Source organism: Diceros bicornis, chromosome 40 (assembly GCF_020826845.1).
Source record: "Diceros bicornis minor isolate mBicDic1 chromosome 40, mDicBic1.mat.cur, whole genome shotgun sequence".
Lineage (NCBI taxonomy): Eukaryota > Metazoa > Chordata > Mammalia > Perissodactyla > Rhinocerotidae > Diceros > Diceros bicornis.
This window is the reverse complement of record NC_080779.1, coordinates 13,829,290-13,849,855: the sequence shown is the minus strand read 5'-3', so window position 1 is coordinate 13,849,855 and position 20,566 is coordinate 13,829,290. Positions and strand designations below refer to the sequence as shown.

General features: G+C 38.6%; 1 protein-coding gene across 3 annotated transcripts in view; it reads right to left on the bottom strand.

Annotated features, from left to right (window-relative positions):
- REV1 (REV1 DNA directed polymerase) overlaps positions 1-20,566 on the bottom strand; it is a 96,200-nt gene that overhangs the window by 63,661 nt on the left and 11,973 nt on the right. For 2 of the 3 annotated variants that reach the window (XM_058534466.1, XM_058534467.1), the window contains exons 2-3: positions 4,837-4,900; positions 3,007-3,133 (exon numbers count right to left, since the gene is read on the bottom strand). The exons of the other annotated variant lie outside the window; for it this stretch is intronic. In XM_058534466.1, the coding sequence (XP_058390449.1) occupies positions 3,007-3,133; positions 4,837-4,900 (191 nt within the window). The remainder of the gene's footprint in view (positions 1-3,006; positions 3,134-4,836; positions 4,901-20,566) is intronic. 3 annotated transcript variants of the gene reach the window in all.

The following is a 20,566-nucleotide window of genomic DNA, read 5'->3' as shown; positions in this document are numbered from 1 at the left end:
TGATACACACAACTTGGATGAATCTCCAGAGGACTATGCTAAGTAAAAAAAAAAACAATCCCAAAAGGTTACATACTATATGTTCTATTTATGTAACATTCTTGAAAAGGAAAAAAGTATAGAAATGGAGACCAGATTAGAAGTTGCCAAGGGTTAAGGGGCTGAGAGAAGAAGAGAAGTAGGTGTGGCTATAAAAGGGCAGCATGAAAGATCCCTGTGGTGTGGAAACATTCTGTATCTTGACTGTATCTATATCAATTTCCTGGTTGATACTGTACTATGGCTTATAAGATGTTACCATTGGGAGACACTAGGTAAAGGGTTCATGGTATCTCTCTGTATTATTTCTTACAAGTGCATGTGAATCTACAATTATCTCAAAAACATTTTTAATTAAAAAAGTGGGATGGAAGGCAAAGAAGTTAAACTTAGCAGGGAAAAGATGCTTTTTTAAGGAAAAAAACAGAAGAGAGAACGGGTCAACAGAGGCAGAGTATCTAAAAGATGGGGGATCTTAGCTCTAAGCTCAAGTTCAATGCTAACTGGGTTGGAAGGGATGGGAGTTATCAAAGAAAAGATCAGATGGCAGAACTGGGAGCTTTAAAGGAATCAAGAAAACTTGGAGTATTACGTAAAGTCTGGAGGGAGCGTGATTAAGAATCAACAATAAGGGCCGGCCCCGTGGCTTAGCGGTTAAGTGCACGCACTCCGCTACTGGCGGCCCAGGTTCGGATCCCAGGCGCGCACCAACGCACCGCTTCTCCGGCCATGCTGAGGCCACGTCCCACATACAGGAACTAGAAGGATGTGCAACTATGACATACAACTATCTACTGGGGCTTTGGGGAAAAAAAAAAAAGGAGGAGGATTGGCAATAGATGATAGCTCAGAGCCGGTCTTCCTCAGCAAAAAGAGGAGGATTAGCATAGATGTTAGCTCAGGGCTGATCTTCCTCACAAAAATAAATAAATAAATCTTAAAAAAAAAAAAAAAAGAATCAACAATAAAACAGCATTCCCTACTCATCTTACTGCACCTAAAGCACTAGTCTTTACTTGCTAATTCATTACACAGAGATTGTTGATTCTGTTTTATCTATAAAGCTGCGAAGTATTCACTAAAACTGAAAATTTTTCTTAAAAAATTGTATCACCACTATTTGCATGTCCCTAAGAAATTCAACATAATGAAACTTTACTTGTAGAATGGTAACGTAATCCTAACAATAACAAGAGTAAAAATTAATATTATCCCTATGCTAAAGGAAAAGATAGGGATATTAATGGGTCCAAATAAAATGGGTCCAAAGAGAAAACGGCTTATGGTCACACAAAAATTAGTGACAAAAACAGAATCAGAATTCCAGATTCTCAACCAAGGTAGTGATTACTACAATATTCTTTTTTTCTCCCTCACACAAAGACTCTCTTTTTCTTCCTCTTATGTGAAGAAGGGTGCCCCTGTGAATTGGGGACTTCCATAACTGGCTAATGTAACAAGCAATGTTTATTTCTTTTTATTAAAATTTTTAATATTTTATAACGCATCTCAGGAAAGTCTGTGGAGCTTGAACATTCCTGGATACCTAAGTAGAAAAACTGCAAGAAAACTTTCCCGAGGCTGCACCAGCATTCATTCTGAGATAACGTTCTTAGACTAAATTCATCATCAACTATGTCTGATAAAACACAACCAGGCAAACATATCAGTTAATTAACACAACTTTAATTCAACAAATATTTCCTGAGTGGTTATGCCCAGTCACTGTAGAAGCACCGAGGAGACAACAGTAATGAAAGCATGAGAATGTAGCTCTGGCTCTTCTCTAGTGAACAGGCAACTACAATAAGATCTAATAGATGCTAAAATGTGTACAAACACAAGGAGCCACAGCCCCATAGGAGCATGAGAAGCTGCACACACCAGTAGGAAGACAATCGGACAACTAAAAGGAAGTGATAAACAGAGACCTTAAAGATAAGCAGGTATCAGCTGGTTGAGAAGTGAAAAGGGAAAAATACTACAGACTGATTCAAATATTTACAGCCATTCACTTCAAAAAATACAATAAAATGACCTTAAGAGGAGAAGAATCCTCAAGAGAATGAAGAGAAAACTTTAGCAGTCAAATCTGATAGACGATAGACAAGTGAAGTGGTAACTGACTTTGCAGATCAGAGAAAGATAAAACCTAAGCTGGCTATGTGGAAGCCTACAAGAGGCTGCTTGGTGCCAGCAAAACCAAGAGAAACTCATGCAATAGAGGCACTGGGCACCTCCCAAAAGTGAGAGTGTGGATAGGTCGAAATAGTAGTTCACGGTTGAAATTCTGTGTGAGACAAATTAGATTTCTAGATCTCCTCTCCCACCCACAAAGAAAGACTATCCTGTCCCTTCTAGATACTGGACTCAATGACAACAGGCCTAGCAGTAGGGCAGAAGAAGATGTAGGGGATGAGAAAAAAAAACAGGGAGATTAAATGAAATTCCTTCTAAACTGCAATAATTCCAGCCCTCTCCTTCCCCTCCCCGGCTATCAAAATGCTGGCAGCTAGGTTTATACCCTTGTCTAAGCAAGATTCTGGGAAATCTGACACACACACCCTCCTCCTGAACCAGCCCAAAAAGACCTATGGATAATTACAGCTGGAGACTCACCAAAGAAGTGGCCCTACCAGATCCTCCTATTTTGAAGCTCACAGTTTACAAGCCCCACATGTGTGATGAGCTTCCAACCAGCTGTTTAAGCAAGCGGACTACTGTGTCTCATTTTAAACCTCATTTGACTTGTTAAAACTATGTACTTTGATAAAAATTAAAATAAAAAAGACAATGGCAGGTACAGGTGGGATGGAAAGGAAAAGTGAAGGGGTATTGAAGCAGAGAATTCTATTTTTATCATTTTTATATACAAGATAATTAAAAACAGTATTTACAACAAACCTCTCTCAATCCTAATAAGAATATGTGTCAAATAGGGTACCTAAAAAGTAAGAAGTACTCAACCTGTATATCCATTAACATAGATGGCAACTCCACTAAAAATTTTAGATGAAGTTCCGTCCTTCTGCATAGTAGCATCTGATCGAAACTGTTCCTCCAATTTCTGGACCTTGGCAGCCATATACCCACCCTAGAATTAAAGAAAAGATAAACTAATCACAAAAGTTCTATTTTCTTCCTTTTTTTTAAAAGAAACTTATATTTAAAAAATAAACAAATAAAAGGACCTTATTCTGTGCTAGTGACCAAGGTGTGATGATGACTTAAGGTATAATTATAAACATGAACTATAAGACAAGGCAATAAAACAGGCAAATCAGGGGAGACTTTTACTTTTCCCTCTGTTAATTCAATTTTTAATAACTTTATCACATTCTTATAATGGTAAGAGTTACTTTAAAAAGGAAAATAGTAAGTCAAAAATAATAAGTTTAATGCCACAAAATATTGTTCTTATCTACAAAATCAAGCAAAAGTTACACCAAAGTTTAAACCAATTAAAAATTTGACAATTGGTTAATAAGCATGTATTTTACATGGGCTTCCACTATATTCTGTGTACAGGAAGCTTCAAATTAATACAAGTGAAGCAGTTTGACAAACCAGTACAGTCCTCCATTACATGTAGATAAGAATACAACACATGATTCAGTGGCTAAATTTTGATCTAATCAATCTACTTGATAGAAGTACTAATTTTCATTAGATGACATCAACCTTAAAAAGAATATAAAAACATTATTATTTTTGCTAAAGACCTTTACAAATCTATGAATTCAGCTATCCTTTCCTGAACATTAAAATAATTAAGCTTAATTGATTTGAATCAATTAAGTCTTGTTTTTGGGGTTTTTTTGTGTTTTTTTTTGTGAGGAAGATCAGCCCTGAGCTAATATCCATGCCAACTCTCCTCTTTTTTTTGCTGAGGAAGACCAGTCCTGAGCTAACAGCTATTGCCAATCCTCCTCCTCTTTTTTCCCCGCTTTTTCTCCCCAAAGCCCCAGTAGACAGTTGTATGTCATAGTTGCACATCCTTCTAGTTGCTGTACGTGGGACGCCGCCTCAGCATGGCCTGACAAGCGGTGCCTCGGTGCACGCCCGGATGCGAACCCGGGCCGCCAATAGCGGAGCGCAAGAACTTAACCGCTAAGCCACTGGGCCAGTCCATTAAGTCTTTAAAATAAAGCTGTAGGTGTCTAGAAGTGTACACATTTTTCCCAAAATGGAAATGACTTCATTGTTTTTGATTATTCAAATATTAGATTATCACTGTCAAAAAAATTTCTTTCAGAAAACATAGGAAAATATAAAGAAGAAAATTTTAATTAGCTATGATTCCATTCATTGTTAACATTTGGGGATCTTATTTTCAAAGTTTACTTCTATGCCTTAGAGCATAGAGGTTTTACAAAAATAGGATCATATATAATATTCCTTTATAACACAGCCTTTTAGTCAAGGCCATCTTGCAAGGTTAAGAAATATAAAGCTAAATAATGGTTGCACAGTGTTCCACTATAGAATTTATTCAACCAATCCCCTATTATTGGATATCTATGTTTTCCTGTTTTTCAGTATTATTAGCAATGCTACAATAAAATTATCATACAATAAATTTTGTGCACTAGGACGTTTATTTCCTCAGGATAAAATTTCTGAGAATAAAGTTTAGGGGTTAAAGTTTAGCTTTCAATACATTGTGAAAACTCAAAAAGTTGGTGTCTAAAGTAACTTACAACTTAGAAAATGCCTTAAACCACATTATAAACTAAAAGAAGAACGAAAAATACCTAGACAGTTCAATATAATTATTTTTATTCTTTTAAAACACACCCATTTTTCCCAGCCATCATTTTCAGCACGCCTTCTCCATCCACCTCGTCTCATGGTGGAGCTTCTGTATTAGGGGGAAAAAAAAAATGTCAATTTTATAACATAATGCACAATTGATATTTTATTTCAATATCAAGAAAAATGAGAAATTAAAATAAATTCACATGTTCACTTCATAAAAGTTAAAACCATAACACTGAGGAAACATTTTCCAAAGCACATCATTCTCCTACTTCACAAGTGAAATTTGTTACTAAAAACAGGTAAGTATCAGGTTTCAATTATAACTACTTTAAATTTAAATTTTAACAGGAAAGACTTTTATGCACTCCTGAGCACCAATCGTTACATAAAACATCACCAAATCCAACTAACATGCCTGCACTTATGTGTTACCATTAATTAGTGTTAACAGAATCTAAGAAAACATTTTCCTTCATGAATTGCCCTATCATATGGTTCTTAAACTCTTCGTTATTACATACTGGACACTTAAGAGTGCATTCATAGTGTAATTCATTTATTATGCAAAGAGCCCTAAAAGAAGTCAATTAAAACAACACACTAGAGGACATGATGCAGAAAGATTATCACTGATAATAAACTAGTAAATCTGGCATTCTCCTTAAGGCAATACTTGACCCACTATATTATAAAACCACCCAAATGACCAAAAGATGGCTCATATCAAGTGTCAGCTGGCTAGCTGACTAGCAAGGTATAAAAGGATTCATAAGTCAAAGCAGTCACTAAACCAAACTCCTTGTAAAGTCAAATTTTTCTGACCCAACCGTCTACATCTTGGCACATGACTGCATTATCCTTCACAAAATTAACATGATCTCTATTTAGGTATGTTGCTTCTAGTAACTATACACATTAATATCAAATGGTTACCATATATCACTGGAGAAGCCTTATACATTTATCCAAGTCAAATCAGCTCTGATATGATTTACTAAGAATTTGTTACTCAACAACACCTTAACACCACACATGCCAGCAAATATCTTCTTTCAAACATTTCTATTCTTGATATATTGTGGGATTTATAGTTTCTCCTTGCTGACATTTATATTATGAATTTTTACTGTCTACTCTTAAAAGGTGCCTAAAAGATATGCAGAGATAGTCTCAGAGTTAAGTCCAATAGAGAGACAAGGGGCATGCGCAAAGAGCTCTGAGAACAGGAGGCAAAGCAATTAATCCTAATTGGGTGTTGTGGATGCTGGAGGAGAGAGGAGTTTTTGTTTTTGTTTTTAAGTTTGACAAAGGTAGGGGCATGGCTACCCAATGTGTTCAGCATGAGTGCCAGCAGTGCCATATCAGCTCTGCTAAATACTTCTGTTTTCAAGGGGCTCACTTTGTCGAGTCCCTCAAGACTTCTCCCCTTATCTTAAAGGAGTCCAGGAAATGTGTTAACACATAGTTCTTGACTTCATATAAACTCTGAATCCATATATCTGCTCTTACAAGTAAAGAGTTTGGGAGTTCTGACCATTATATGTTAAGGATGCATACTCACAAAAATTAAATGCAACAACTAATCTACTGAATGAAGGTAAAATAAAGAATAAAATTAATTTTAAAAGTTTAATTCATTTGTCCAATTATTTATTCAAGAGCCTCATTTATTTAAGATCTATTGGCTATCTACTGCAAAAGGTCAATATGAAAATCCTTATTGATGGTTTAATGAGGGTAGTAGACAAGTATGAAACAAAGTTGTAATAAACAAAAAACAAATTTATACGTTTTTCCTCCATTCCAAGGCAATAAAGCTACCCCAGACAAATGTTTAAAACTTAAAAACAATGAAGGACTGAAAATTTTAATTTCATTTCCACTAATTTGACCCGCATGCAGTAAACTCTTATTGGTCCAGAATTCAAATAACAAAACCAAAACAGGGAAAAGGAAACAAGTAGCGTATTTCATTTTATACATTCAAATTCTACTTTTGAGAAAACCCCATAACGAATAGCAAACTAGATAATTTGGACCAACCATCTACTGAGGAAGAAAAGAGAACTTGACAAAAAACATTGTTTTTAAAAAATTGCCTCAAGGGGCCAGCCTGGTGGTGTAGAGGTTAAGTTTGCGTGCTCCGCTTCAGTGGCCCAGGGTTTGCAGGTTCAGATCCCAGGTGCGGACCTACACACCACTTATCAAGCCATGCTGTGGCGTGTGTCCCACATATAAAGTAGAGGAAGATGGGCACGGATGTCAGCCCAGGGTCAATCTTCTCAGCAAAAAGAGGAGTACTGGCAACAGATGTTAGCTCAGGGCTTATCTTCCTCACACACACACACACACACACACACACACACAAAATTGCCTCAAGGCATAGAAGGCCTAGCAAATGATGAAAAATGAAAAATTACTGGGCCAAGATTTAGAAGATGACAAAGGAGACCTGCCATCTTGCCTCTCTCCCCAAACAGGGAGAGCTTTTCCCTCTGAGGGCATTTGGCAATTCTACAAGAGTGGCTGAGAGACAGGGCAATGTTTTTGACAGACACAGTGCTAAAGGCAAAAAAGTTGGAGCTGAAGGGTCTTCCCAGGACATTAATCTCCACACTTGGGATCAGGACCCTAGGAGTAAGAGTAAACTGGAAGTAGGCAGACCAAACTTTGCAGAAAATGTCTTCTGCCTTAGATTACTTCAATCTCTGAAAGTAACTTAAGGTGATCCTGTACTGCTAGTTCCCCAAAGCATCTGGGAGAAGCAAATGTAAATCCTCTATGGAAGACGATGACAGCATCCTAAACTTCACATATTTCTACCAACAGCTTTGCAAATATAACGTCTGGCACACAAATAAAAATAACCAGGCACACAAAGAAGTAACAACACATGAAGGAGAACCTACAGAAGCAACAAAATAAACAGAACTATAGAGACTCCAGACACTGAATTTAACACAGACTTTAAAATAACTATGCTTACCATATTTAAGGAGATAAAAGACAAGTTTCAAAATACTGGTAAAGAAATGGAAAATATAAGAAATAACTGATGAGCCAGCCCTGATGGCCTACTGGTTAAAGTTCGGTTATTTCACCGCTTCGGCTGCCTGGGTTCAAATCCCCGTTGTGGAACCACACCACCTGTCTGTCAGTGGCCATGCTGTGGCGGTGGCTCACACAGAAGAACTAGGAGGACTTACAACTAGGATATACAGCCATGCACTGGGGCTTTGGGGAGGGGGAAAAAAGAGGAAGACTGCCAACAGATGTTAGCTCAGGGCCAATCTTTCCCTGCAAAAAAAAGACATGATGGTTCTGGATGGAGACAACAGCATCTTCTTGAAAAGAAAAAGAAATAACTTATGGTAACTCTAGAATCGAAAGATACAATATTAGAAATTAAGCGCTTAATACACAGATAAGAGCAAATAAAGAATAGCTGAAAAGAAGTCAGGAGAAAATACCCAGATAAAGGTCAGCGGCACAAAAGGATGGGGGGGGGGGGGCGGATACAGACTCCAGTTGAGAAGGCCTAACTTAAATTTGGGGGAAAAAAGGCAAAAAACAGAAATTACATTTGAAGAAATAATGGCTACAACATTCTAAAACTGATTAAGGATATCAAGCCACAAATTAAAGAAGCCCAACGAGTGCCAAGCAGGAAAAAAATAGAAAGAAATCTATATCTAACATATAACAGTAAAATTATAGACAGAAAAAAATCTCAAAAGCTGCCGTGGGTACGGAAAACAGAGATTCCATTCAAAATACTCAAAGGACCAGCAATTAAACAGACAGCTGTCTTTTCAACAAACAACAGAGCCAGAAGACAACAGTGCTGAAAGAAAATAATTACTTAGAAGTCTATATCCAGAGAAAAATTCAGTCAAGAAAGATGAAATAAAGGCATTTCAGGCAAATAAAAACAGAAGTTAATGCCACCAGCAAACTTGCACTAAAGGAAATCTTAAAGGAAGATCATCTCTCAGGTGGAAGAAAAATTCTTAGATGGAAGGTCAAATATACAGAAAAAAATGCAGCAAGGAGAACAGTAAATATCTGGATAAATCAATGTTAAATACTGACTGACTAAAACTACAATTACAACAATTAATCTGTTATTGTTTGTAGAACATATAGCATAAATGAATCAAAAGATTATGAATAAAAGACTAGGGGTAAGGGCAAGTGTTTCTAGTCTAGGCTCTGCCACTAATCAACTTCATTGATCTCCGGTAAATCTCCACCTCTCTGGATTTCAATTACTATATTATCTGGGTCTCTTACAATAGCTGTAAGAGGTTTGGGTAGTTGACTATTAGAGTTCTGTCAACCCAAATAAAGAAGTAAACTGAGGAAAGCTCAAATTACCAGAAATTGAGTTTATTCAGGAATAGCAGAGGAACTGCAATTTAAGAAACACAAGCCGTATATAGCAAGCTACAGGGGAGTCGGCTGAGGGTTTGGGGTAGGTGGTACTTATGGGCAAGGAGTGCAAAGAGGGGGAAGTCCAGCCACAGTCCAAGCAGTAAGTTCACTGGCTTGAGAATGGGGAGAGATCCTTGGTGGATGTTCATCAGTCAGGAGATAAGCCTTGGTTTTCTGTAAATCAGACATCTAGGGAAATCAGTCTCTCAGTTCTTAAATTCCATTCTTTCCAGGGCATATGCATGAGATTCTCCATTTCATATCCTCCAGTTTCATTCTAGATTGAAATCCTTTCTCAGTTCTCTTTGGTGCTCTACATAAGAGGCACTGAAGAACTATTTTCAGAAACTAAATATAAAAAATTAAAACTACTGTATCCATATACTCTAGCAACATAAGATTGGATTATGTACTCTAGCAACATAAGATTGGATTATGTAACAATTTTGATGCTCTACATTTGTTTGTTTTATTTATTTAAGCAGACTTCCTTTACTTATGCCAGAAAAGATTTAAGGCAACTTGTCCTATTAAATTCATTTAAATAATCTATGTATAAATTAAGATAGCCTATGACAGTGGATTAGGGGTAAAAACCTAACTGTAAATCTGGTCTTTGCTGAATACTAGGAGTGGCAATTTATCAGCCCTGTCACTGCTGAATGACATCAATTGAATAACTCTTTTGTCATACAATAGATGCTAGATAGCTTAGTATATAGCTATAGATTACATTTCATGGCATAGATAATTATGAGATCTAAGAAATAATTCAGAGGCCATGTATAAGACACCACACTCAAGTACCTACATATCAAAGCTAAAGGAATACTGCAGTGTGTAAAGCACCATACTATACTACTGAGACAAATGAACTATACGCATTTTCGTGTGACTTCTAAAATTTTACAACCTAAAAAGAAATGAGCACCAATGAAGGAAATACTAGCTCTACAAATGAACTTAAGGGAAAGATATTAGGCAGGAAGAGTAGGGGGAGAAAACAAACAAACCCTGGACCATAAAGCAAACTACATGATCCAGATCTATAATGCTGGCAAAGAGCAGTGACAGACCAACCTTGCATGCAGCAAAGCTACCTGACAACCTAAACTGCAAGGCCAAATAAAAGGGAGACTCAGGTGACAGGAGGCAAACAATAAGTAGGTTTATCACCCTTCTGTTGACATGTAAATAGCATCAAGGACTATTTATACCACACTCATTTCAGTCAGACCCATATTCATCTCCTGATACTCAAAACATTATAGAATGAAAATACAAATATACTATATATAATAAATTCTTGTTGAATAAAGAAAATTAATTTATACGTAAGAGATAAAGCATGGTAGCAATAGTAGTATGTCCCAAGTATAGTGTACCCCAATATATTAATATTTGAAACTGTACCCTGCATATTTAATCCTATTTTTTATTTCTCCAATTTTTTTTTTTTTTTGTGAGGAAGATCAGCCCTGAGCTAACATTCATGCCAATCCTCCTTTTTTTTGCTGAGGAAGACCAGCCCTGAGCCAAGGTCCATTGCCAATCCTCCTCCTTTCTTTCCCCTTTTCTCCCCAAGGCCCCAGGAGATAGTTGTATGTCATAGTTGCACATCCTTTTAGGTGCTGTATGTGGGACGCCGCCACAGCATGGCCGGACAAGCGGGGCATTGGTGCGCGCCCAGGAACCGAACCCGGGCCGCCAGTAGTGGAGTGCACGCACCCAACCGCTAAGCCATGGGGCCGGCCACTATTTCTCTTATTTTAAAATATCTTTCCAAAGATTCACAAATTCTGTGCTGTTTGATAGCAATATGATACACTCCTTACCCCCAAAAAAGCAGTACACAGACAGGATTAGCAAATGATATATACTTTTGATGCTAACAAGAACCACATAGCAGGCATCGAGATAAAATATAAGTCACTTAGAGGATTCTAAGAACTACAGTGCTTCCTTTGTAGTGTGAAATCAGCGAGCAGCTAACTAAAACCCTATCCTTGGAAACTGGTATGCCATGAAGTCAAGGCTTATGTTTCTGTAACCAGTAAGGATCTTTGAAAAAGAGGCTCTCCCTATGCCTCTGAAGCTATACCCAGGGCAAAAGTTCTCCACTCTAGATGACTGATTTGCTTCTTCAAATAGGACTTTTCCTAGAATGGAGGAGGGCAATAATCAGGATACCACAGCTGGACAGAAACAGCCCTCAGAAATATCACTCCTTCTGTTCTCATCCTCTCTGTTCCAAGCAACCTTCTGAACTACAATGTGTCCTCTTGAATAATGGTGCTCACTAAGACAATGCCCTTTATTGACTAGCCATCCAATTATGAAGCCAGACATGTAAATAAAAATTGCCTCATTTTTCAGACGAAACTCTTGCAGACTGGGTTCTCAATCTAGTTCCACCGTGCTTGATGACCCCGAAGAAAGTGATAAACGTTTCTGAAACTATAATGCACAACCTAAAATAACCTACCAACTTTTCCTTATCTAGTAGCATTAAAGCAGAAGCCAATTACTGGGTTTTTAAAAATTAGTTAAAAAATGGGTAAAGAATGAATGCATATATGCAAAAGTACTCTTTCCCTAGCATTTAGGGTATGCTCTCAATAAACATCAGCTACCATTATAGTAATCTACCCCGCCAGATCTTAGAGTGAAAAATCAAATGAGAACACATGTGGAAACCTTTGAAGATTATAAAGTACGCAACACGATTATTTTAAATAAGCCATCCACGGTGTACAGCATAAGGGAAAGAGCAACAAGATTTACTGACAAAAGATCTGGGCTCTAATCCCAGTTCTACCACTGCCTAGCTACACAATTTGGGGTGAGGCCAACAGCCTCACTTCTCTTCACCTATAAAACAAAGACTGATGAGCACTCAGGAGAATCCCTGTGGGACCATAAACTGGATGTAGGGTGGATGTGGCTGGGTGGAAACAGAGTTGGGGGTAAAAATATCAAGGAAGTAATGTTTCACTTGCTAAACCTACTTCAATTTTAGCAGCCCTGCTTTTTTAAGTTTTAGATTACTTGAGATCTGAATAGGATTATTTTGGGGAAAAAAAGCTCAAATTGAAAAAAGACTTTAAAACTAATGAACTGAAAACTAAATCTAAAGACTTTTGGGTCTGTGCTCCCACATGTGACTCTATAAAAGGGGCTGGAAATGTCTCAACCCTTGAAATATTCATAAGCTAAAACTTACCTATTAGCCCTCAAGTAATGAAATTATGAAGACCAACCAAATTAGAGGCTGTCAGTGCAGTCATGCCCAGCCCCCAGTGTCAACATATAATAACAGCTAGCCAAGTGAGGCAAGTTTAAGGCAAATGAGAGAGCAGTTGTACCCTTAATGAGCTCAGGGACCCTGAATGCCTACAATGCAACATCGCCTGATTCTTCCAGTCTCTTAATAGGGACATTCAAAACTCTATGAAGAATCTCATGAAGGACCTGCTTATTAAAAATATATCAAAATCACTTACGTATACTTTTCCCCAACTTTACTTCATCTTCTGCTGAACGCTGCCATCAGTTAACTCTAGAATTCCAATGTGCATTTTAAAAGGTTACTCAAATCCCACTAAAAAGAACTTCATTCTTGGGCTGGCCCCGTGGCTTGGCGGTTGAGTGCGCGCGCTCTGCTAGTGGCGGCCTGGGTTCGGATCCCGGGCGCGCACCAACGCACCGCTTCTCTGGCCATGCTGAGGCCGCGTCCCACATACAGCAACTAGAAGGATGTGCAACTATGACGGACAACTATCTACCGGGGCTTTGGGGAAATAAATAAATAAAATTATTAAAAAAAAAAAAAGAACTTCATTCTGTCTTCTTTACTATGATTATTGGTGGATTTTAATACCTACCCACGGAATGATGTTCATCACCAGGGGCAATCATTTTCATGCAAAAGTGGTATTTCATCTATTTCCTAAGGAAATATTAACATTATAAGGTTCTAAACAGTTCACACACTAGCAAAATTCCTACATATCCAGAAAATGTCCAAATACATATTCACTAGTGTTAACCTGTTGGTTACATATTTGTAACTCTAAAGTATACTGACTGTTAAGTAATGAAACTGCCTTTGAGTAGCTTTTATTCAGTCTCATTATTCTAGTCATATGTACATGTACAGGTTTATCTTATCATCATTTAATAGTTATTAAAGAAATAGTTGCTGAGGGGGCCGGCCCAGTGGTGTAGTGGTTAAGGTCCCATGCTCCGCGGGTTTGGATCCTGGGTGAGGACCTACACACTGCTTGTCAAGCTATGCTGGGGAGGGGTCCCACGTACAAAATAGAGGAACATTGGCACAGGTGTTAGCTGAAGGACAATCTTCCTTAAGCAAAAAGAGGAAGATTGGGGGACGGCCCGGAGGCGCAAGCGGTTAAGTGCACATGCCCCGCTGCAGCGGCCCGGGGTTCGCCGGTTCAGACCCGGGGCATGCACCGACGCACCGCCTGGCAAGCCATGCTGTGGCGGTGTCCCATATAAAGTGGAGGAAGATGGGCGTGGATGTTAGCCCAGGGTCAGTCTTCCTCAGCAAAAAAAAGGAGAATTGGCAAATGTTAGTTCAGAGCCGATCTTCCTCACAAAAAAAAGGAAAAAAAAAAAAAGAGGAAGATTGGCAACAGATGTTAGCTCAGGGCCAATCTTCCTCAGCGGGGTGGGGTGGGGTGTGGATGGGACAGGGACAGTTGCTGAAAGAACTGGAATATACAAATGAATATGCAATGGATGAATGAATGTGCATTTTACAGTAGTATAATAATTCATGAATATGACACAAATGCAAAGACAGCAGCCTGTGGCCTCCCAGACTAGGCAAGGCTGAAATAAAACAAGTTTACCTTTGGCTCCCTCCCATATCGCTACTCAACACCTCTCTTTTCTTCTTCAGGGCCTGTTTCTTTACTTTAGTTAGCTGTCAATTCCCTTTCTGCTAACAATTAAGGAACTGATTAATAACTAGCTTAAGGGACAATACATCCCAGGGACATGTGTATTTAAAAGAACTTCTCCATGACCATTTAATGGGGGAAGGCACAGTCTTTTGGACAAATGAAGCTGGGAAAACTGGATATCCACAGGCAAAAGAATAGAGTTGGACCCTTATCTTACACAATATACAAAAACTAACTCAAAATGAATCAAAGATCTAAATGTAAGATCCAAAATTATAAAACTCTTAGAAGAAAACATATGAGAAAAGCTTCATGACATTGGATTTAGCAATGATTTCTTGGATACGACATCAAAAGCACAGGCAACAAAAGAAAACATAGATAAATATGGACTGCTATACCAAAATTAAAAACTGTGCATCAAAAGGACACAATCAACTGAGTAAAAAGGCAACCCACAGAATGGGAGAAAATACTTAAAAATCATCTAATAAGGGATTAATGCCCAGAATATACAAAGAGCTCCTACATCTTACCAATAAAAAACAAACCACCTAGGGGCTGGTCCAGTGGCGTAGTATTTAAGGTCATGCACTCTGCTTTGGCAGCCCAGGGTTCGTGGGTTCAGATCCCCGGCACGGACCTACACACTGCTTATCAAGCCATGCTATGGCAGGTGTCCCACATATAAAGTAGACGAAGATGGGCACAGATGTTAGCCAAAGGCCAATCTTCCTCAACAAGAGAAGGAGGATTGGCAACGGATATTAGCTCAGGGCTAATCTTCCTCACCAAAAGAAATAAATAAATAAAATAAACTGATTAAAAAAATGGGCAAAAGATTTGAATAGACATTTCTCTAAAGAAAATATTCAAATGGCCAATAAGTACATGAAAATACGCTGAATATAACTAATCATTGGTGAAATGCAAATCAAAACCACACTGAGATACTACCTCATCCCCATTAGGATGGGTACTATCAAAAAAACAGAAAATAAGTGTTGGCAAGGAAGTGAAGAAATTGGAACCTTTAGTGGGAATGTATAATGGTATAGCCATTATGGAAAATAGCATGGTGCTTTACCATATGATCCAGCAATTCCACTTCTGGGTATATACCCAAAACAACTAAAAGTGGGGTCTTGAAGAGATATTTGTAAACCGAGGTTCACAGCAGCATTATCCACAACAGCCAAAAGGTGAAAGCAACCCAAGTGTCCATCGATGGATGAATGGGTAAACAAAATATAGTATATACATCCAATGGAATATTACTCAGCCTTAAAAAGGAAGGAAATTCTGACAAATGCTGCAACACGGATGAACTTTGAGGACATTATGCTAAGTGAAATAAGCCAGTCACAAAAAGACAAACACTGTATGATTCCCCTATATGAGGTATCTAGGGTTGTCAAATTCACAGAGATAGAAAGTAGAATGGTGGTTGCCACAGGCAGGGAGGGGGAGGAATGCAGACCTATTGTTTAATAGGTACAGAGTTTTCAGTTACACAAGGCGAAAAGCATTCTGGAGATGGATGGTGCTGATGGTTGCACAATAATGTGAATATACTTAATGCCACTGAATTGTACACTTAAAAATGGTTAAGACGGGAACTGGCCTGGTAGCGCAGCGGCTAAGTGTGCACACTCTGCCTCTGCGGCCTGAGGGTTCACAGGTTCGGATCCCAGGCATGCACCAACGCATGTCGGTGTCAAGCCATGCTGTGGTGGCATCCCATATAAAAGTAGAGGAAGATGGGCACTGATGTTAGCCCAGGGCCAGTCTTCCTTAGCAAAAAAGAGGAGGATTAGCATTGGATGTTAGCTCAGGGCTGATCTTCCTCACAAAAAAAAAAAAAAGTTAACATCGTAAATTTTATGTTATATGTATTTTACCAGAATTGAAAATTAAATAAATTTTCAAAAATAAGCAAAGAAAGTTTTTAAAAAAAAAAAAAGACTTCTGACACTGGAAACACTCCATCGGCAGCTGGGATCACAGAAACTGGTAAGCTACAGGGAAGGGTATAACTAGGATGTTCAGTTGGAGTACAAAGCTGGGAAAGAGGCTACTTCTCCAAGAAATCTGTACGGCAGTATCTGGGATTTTTTTTTCTTGGAGGAGAGGGCAGTGGGAGGCCGTCTGCAGAACTAATTTACTAGGACTAAGTATTGCCCTTATAAGTGACTAAACGCAGTGCAGTAACAGAGTCACCAACAAGGTCTGATAACGCCTGCTCCAATGGGCTCTTATTTCCCCTTAAACGGTAAAGGCTGTAACACCAGATAAACAGCTTTTTACGTAACACTTAGGAAAATACAGCTGTTTTGAGGTTTTGTTTTGATTCAACCATAGAGACCATCATTGTCTAAGGCTATAGTTCTCAGATTGCTCAAGTCATAAGAGCACAACAGAGACTCTTGAATGTCATAGCCCAGGAACGTAGAACCTTCTTCTAGACTCATCCCACCAACTAGTCAGGTTTTGACTTCGAAGAGACTCTCACCAAGCCATTAAAAACAAAAATCAGACACCTAGATGAAGGGCATTATGCCCTTGTAACAATTTCCAAGAAGTACAACTACTGGCTCTAGTCTTTACCATATCCTCGCTTTTAGGGATTCTAAAACAAGCTGACAGTTTACACCCTAAGAATAATACTGTGTGTATTTCATGAATTTAAGATACCTTTGAAAATTATATATAAAAATAAAATATCAAGATATTTAGACCAGGGCCGGCCCCGTGGCTTAGCAGTTAAGTGCACGCGCTCCGCTGCTGGCAGCCCGGGTTCGGATCCCGGGTTCGGATCCCGGGCGCGCACCGACGCACCGCTTCTCCGGCCATGCTGAGGCTGCATCCCACATACAGCAACTAGAAGGATGTGCAGCTATGACATACAACTATCTACTGGGGCTTTGGGGGGAAAAAAATAAATAAATAAAATCTTAAAAAAAAAAAAAAAAGATATTTAGACCAGATATTACTCCTAACCTAACAGAACCCCTTTCTAAAACTTTTTACCTGGTTTCTTCACCTTCAGTATACCAAAACATTTTCCAAATACCAATTTTTTCCTGCTGCAATGAAACAATTCCTGTACTGTATGAGATACCATCCTGATTAACACCAATATAAACACAGAATTCAAAGAACTTTAATCCATCAATCCATCAAATAACAGTGGCTACAATACACACAGCACTCTCTACACAACAAATTATAGGCTTGGGTACATAAGACTTTTCCAGAAGTGAGTCTGACCTTTCCATCTTTTCTTGAGATATTCTCTATTATCCTCCCAGTTCGTGGCTTGTGTTTATACACTGCTTGGTCATGCTGCCAGTATTCAGTCTTGCTAGGAGTTCCTTTTCAGAAATAGTTTTTCCTGCTCTATTTATAAAAGCACTACACGTTTACTGCAGAAAACTGAGAAAATACAAGAAATAGAAAAAGAGAGGAGAAAATTACCCCTATTCCACCATCTTCTAAAAAGTTAAAAGACACTGTTAACTGACACTTTATATTTCCTTCCTTTCAGTTGTCATGTGTCACTTAACGATGGGGGCATACTCTGAGAAATGCATCATTAGGTGATTTTGTTACTGTGCGAACATCACAGAGTATCCTTACACAAATGCAGGTGTTAACAGCGTACTACACACTTGGGCTGTATCCTAATAATCTTATAGGACACTGTCGTATGTGCAGTCCATCATTGACCAAAACGTCATTATGCGGCATATGACTGTATTCCTTAAATTTTTAACATTTAAACTAAATTCTTTAAATTGAAACACACCACTATGGGCCAGCCCTGTGGCTTAGCGGTTGGGTGCGCAAGCTCCGCTGCTGGCGGCCCGGGTTCGGATCCTGGACACGCACCGACGCACCGCTTCTCCGGCCATGCTGAGGCCGCGTCCCACATACAGCAACTAGAAGGATGTGCAGCTATGACATACAACTATCTACTGGGGCTTTGGGGGAAAAATAAATAAATAAAATTAAAATTATGAAACACACCACTAGTAATATCTTACAAGTCCATAGTGCATTTATTTTTCAAAGGGGTATTTACATCTACTATTCATCTTTACAACACATCTATGGAGTAGGTAGGCCAAGTACTAGTTATTTTGCACATAGTTGCCTTCTAGGGTAGAAAGGCTAATAAAATGTTCCATAAGGCTGTGCTGCTGGTTTGTGGTACAAAACCACATTTATCTTGCACAAAACTATGTCTCCAAATCTTCAATGGAGAAATTAACAAACTTCTGAAAAGTAAGAACTAGCCTACTACTCTTGAAGTGAACTAGCCTAACCTAATTCAACAAAACAGATGCTTCGAATCTAGCACCTGTCTGGGTCAGACACAGTAGCTGCCATCTATGTGACAGAGGACTAAGGAGGAAAATAGGTCCTACAAATAGGTTCCATCTAAACTCCAACTGAAAGTAGTCCAAATTCAAAATAGGTTCCACGTAAACTCCAACTGAAAGTAGTCCAAATTCATAAGTACAGATCCAGAGACAGTACCAACTTTGTTAACTGGTTCTCTGACCTTAAGCAAGTCACAAGCAGTCATATCTTAGTTTTTTCATTTGTGGATAGAGAGGGAACTGACAACTTCTAGTATCTTGCAGTTTTTAAAATATATATGATTCTATACATCTATCTATTAAAAAAAAATGGCTCTTAAGATAAAAGCATATGTATTATACAACTTTGTCTATACTTCCAAAAAACAAAATGTGCCTATCCACAGATGTGGCTATATACTAAAGAATTAACCTTACTCAAAGAGAGGTCTAGCCTTTGCTCTTCCTGGTTCCCAGGAGGTGATCTCTAAGCCCTTGGAATGTCCTGCCTGATAAATGTCTTTGAGTACCTAACAGAATCCTCTACCTATGAGCCACTCCAGATAGTCTAACAATGTGATTTATGGTGGAGGCTTCGGGCGACGCACTATCAACCTCCCAAGAGGCTGGAGACTAAAGGTCAACCATGTGGGCAGTCAACCATATGTATATGACCAAACTCCAATAAAAACTCTGGACACTAAGGCTTGGGTGAGCTTCCCTGGTTGGCAATACTTTGTATTGTCACTCATCGTTGCCAGAAGTTAGCGCTGTCCCAGACTCCAGAGAGAGAGGACAACTGGAAGTCCCACGCATGGAACTCTCCTATGTGCCCCAAGCACCTTTTCCCTTGGCTGGTTTTAATCTGTATCTTTTCACTGGAATAAATCTTAACCACGAGTACAACAACTTTCAAGAGTTCTGAGTCCGTCTAGTGAATTACTGAACTCAAGGGTGGGGTCTTGGGGATCCCCAAACTTGCAGTGGTTATCAGAAGTGAGGGTGGTCTTGGAACACCCAAACTCTGGAGTGGCAGAATGACAACTGTCCTCCAGTATTCATTCTCCCTTTTTCTCTTTTAGTAATAAGAACACCTCTCCTACCCCTCTTAGTGGGGAGCAGGGGTGCCAACTAGAGACTATATTTCTGAGGGTCCTTTAAAATCAGGAGTGGCCATGTGACCAAGTTCGGGCCAATGGAATATGAGCAGAGTAACATCTACAAAAGTCTGTGCCATATTCTTAAAGGAAGTTGTTTACTTCTTTTTCTTGGATGCAGCTGTGAGGTAGGTTGGCTTCAACCATAAGAAAGGACAATACCCAAGGGATGGCTAAGCAAACAGAAGGAACCCGGGACCCTGAATGACCTAAAAAAAAGCAGAGGCTTGCCTATCTACTATTACAGGAGAGAGAAAAACTTCATTGTTGTTTGCATCATTGTGTTCTGAAGTCTCTGTTACAGCAGCTTAGCCTGTACCCTAACAAATGTAAGTACATTTCAGCATTTTAATATTACGATTGAGAGTCAATATTTAAATAAAATACACGAAGATAAAAAGAGAGACAATAAGATGTACAAGAAAAATATTTGGATATATTAAAACCAAAAATGCATAACAAACATTTGTAATGTCCCAGTTTGAGGTTGATTTTACTAAAAGAAAAGTTTCTATCCCAAACAATTCACTATAATAAAAATTTTCTCTCTCTTATCTTCTTGGTTATTCATAACAACAAAAATATAAAAAGATGATTGATTTAACAAATCAGTCATCTGAATACAAGCTAAAGGAGGCATTCCAGAAGAATTACTAATAACTGTCTTCCCCATAATTACAAATTTCCATAGAAAGGAGAGTAAAGAAATGAAGACACTGTTTTATTTTTTTATTTTTTGTGAGGAAGATTAGCCCTGAACTAACATCTGCTGCCAATCCTCCTCTTTTTGCTGAGGAAGATTGGCAGTGGGCTAACATCTGTACCCATCTTCCCCTACTATATATGTGGGACACTTGCCACAGCATGGCTTGATAAGTGGAGT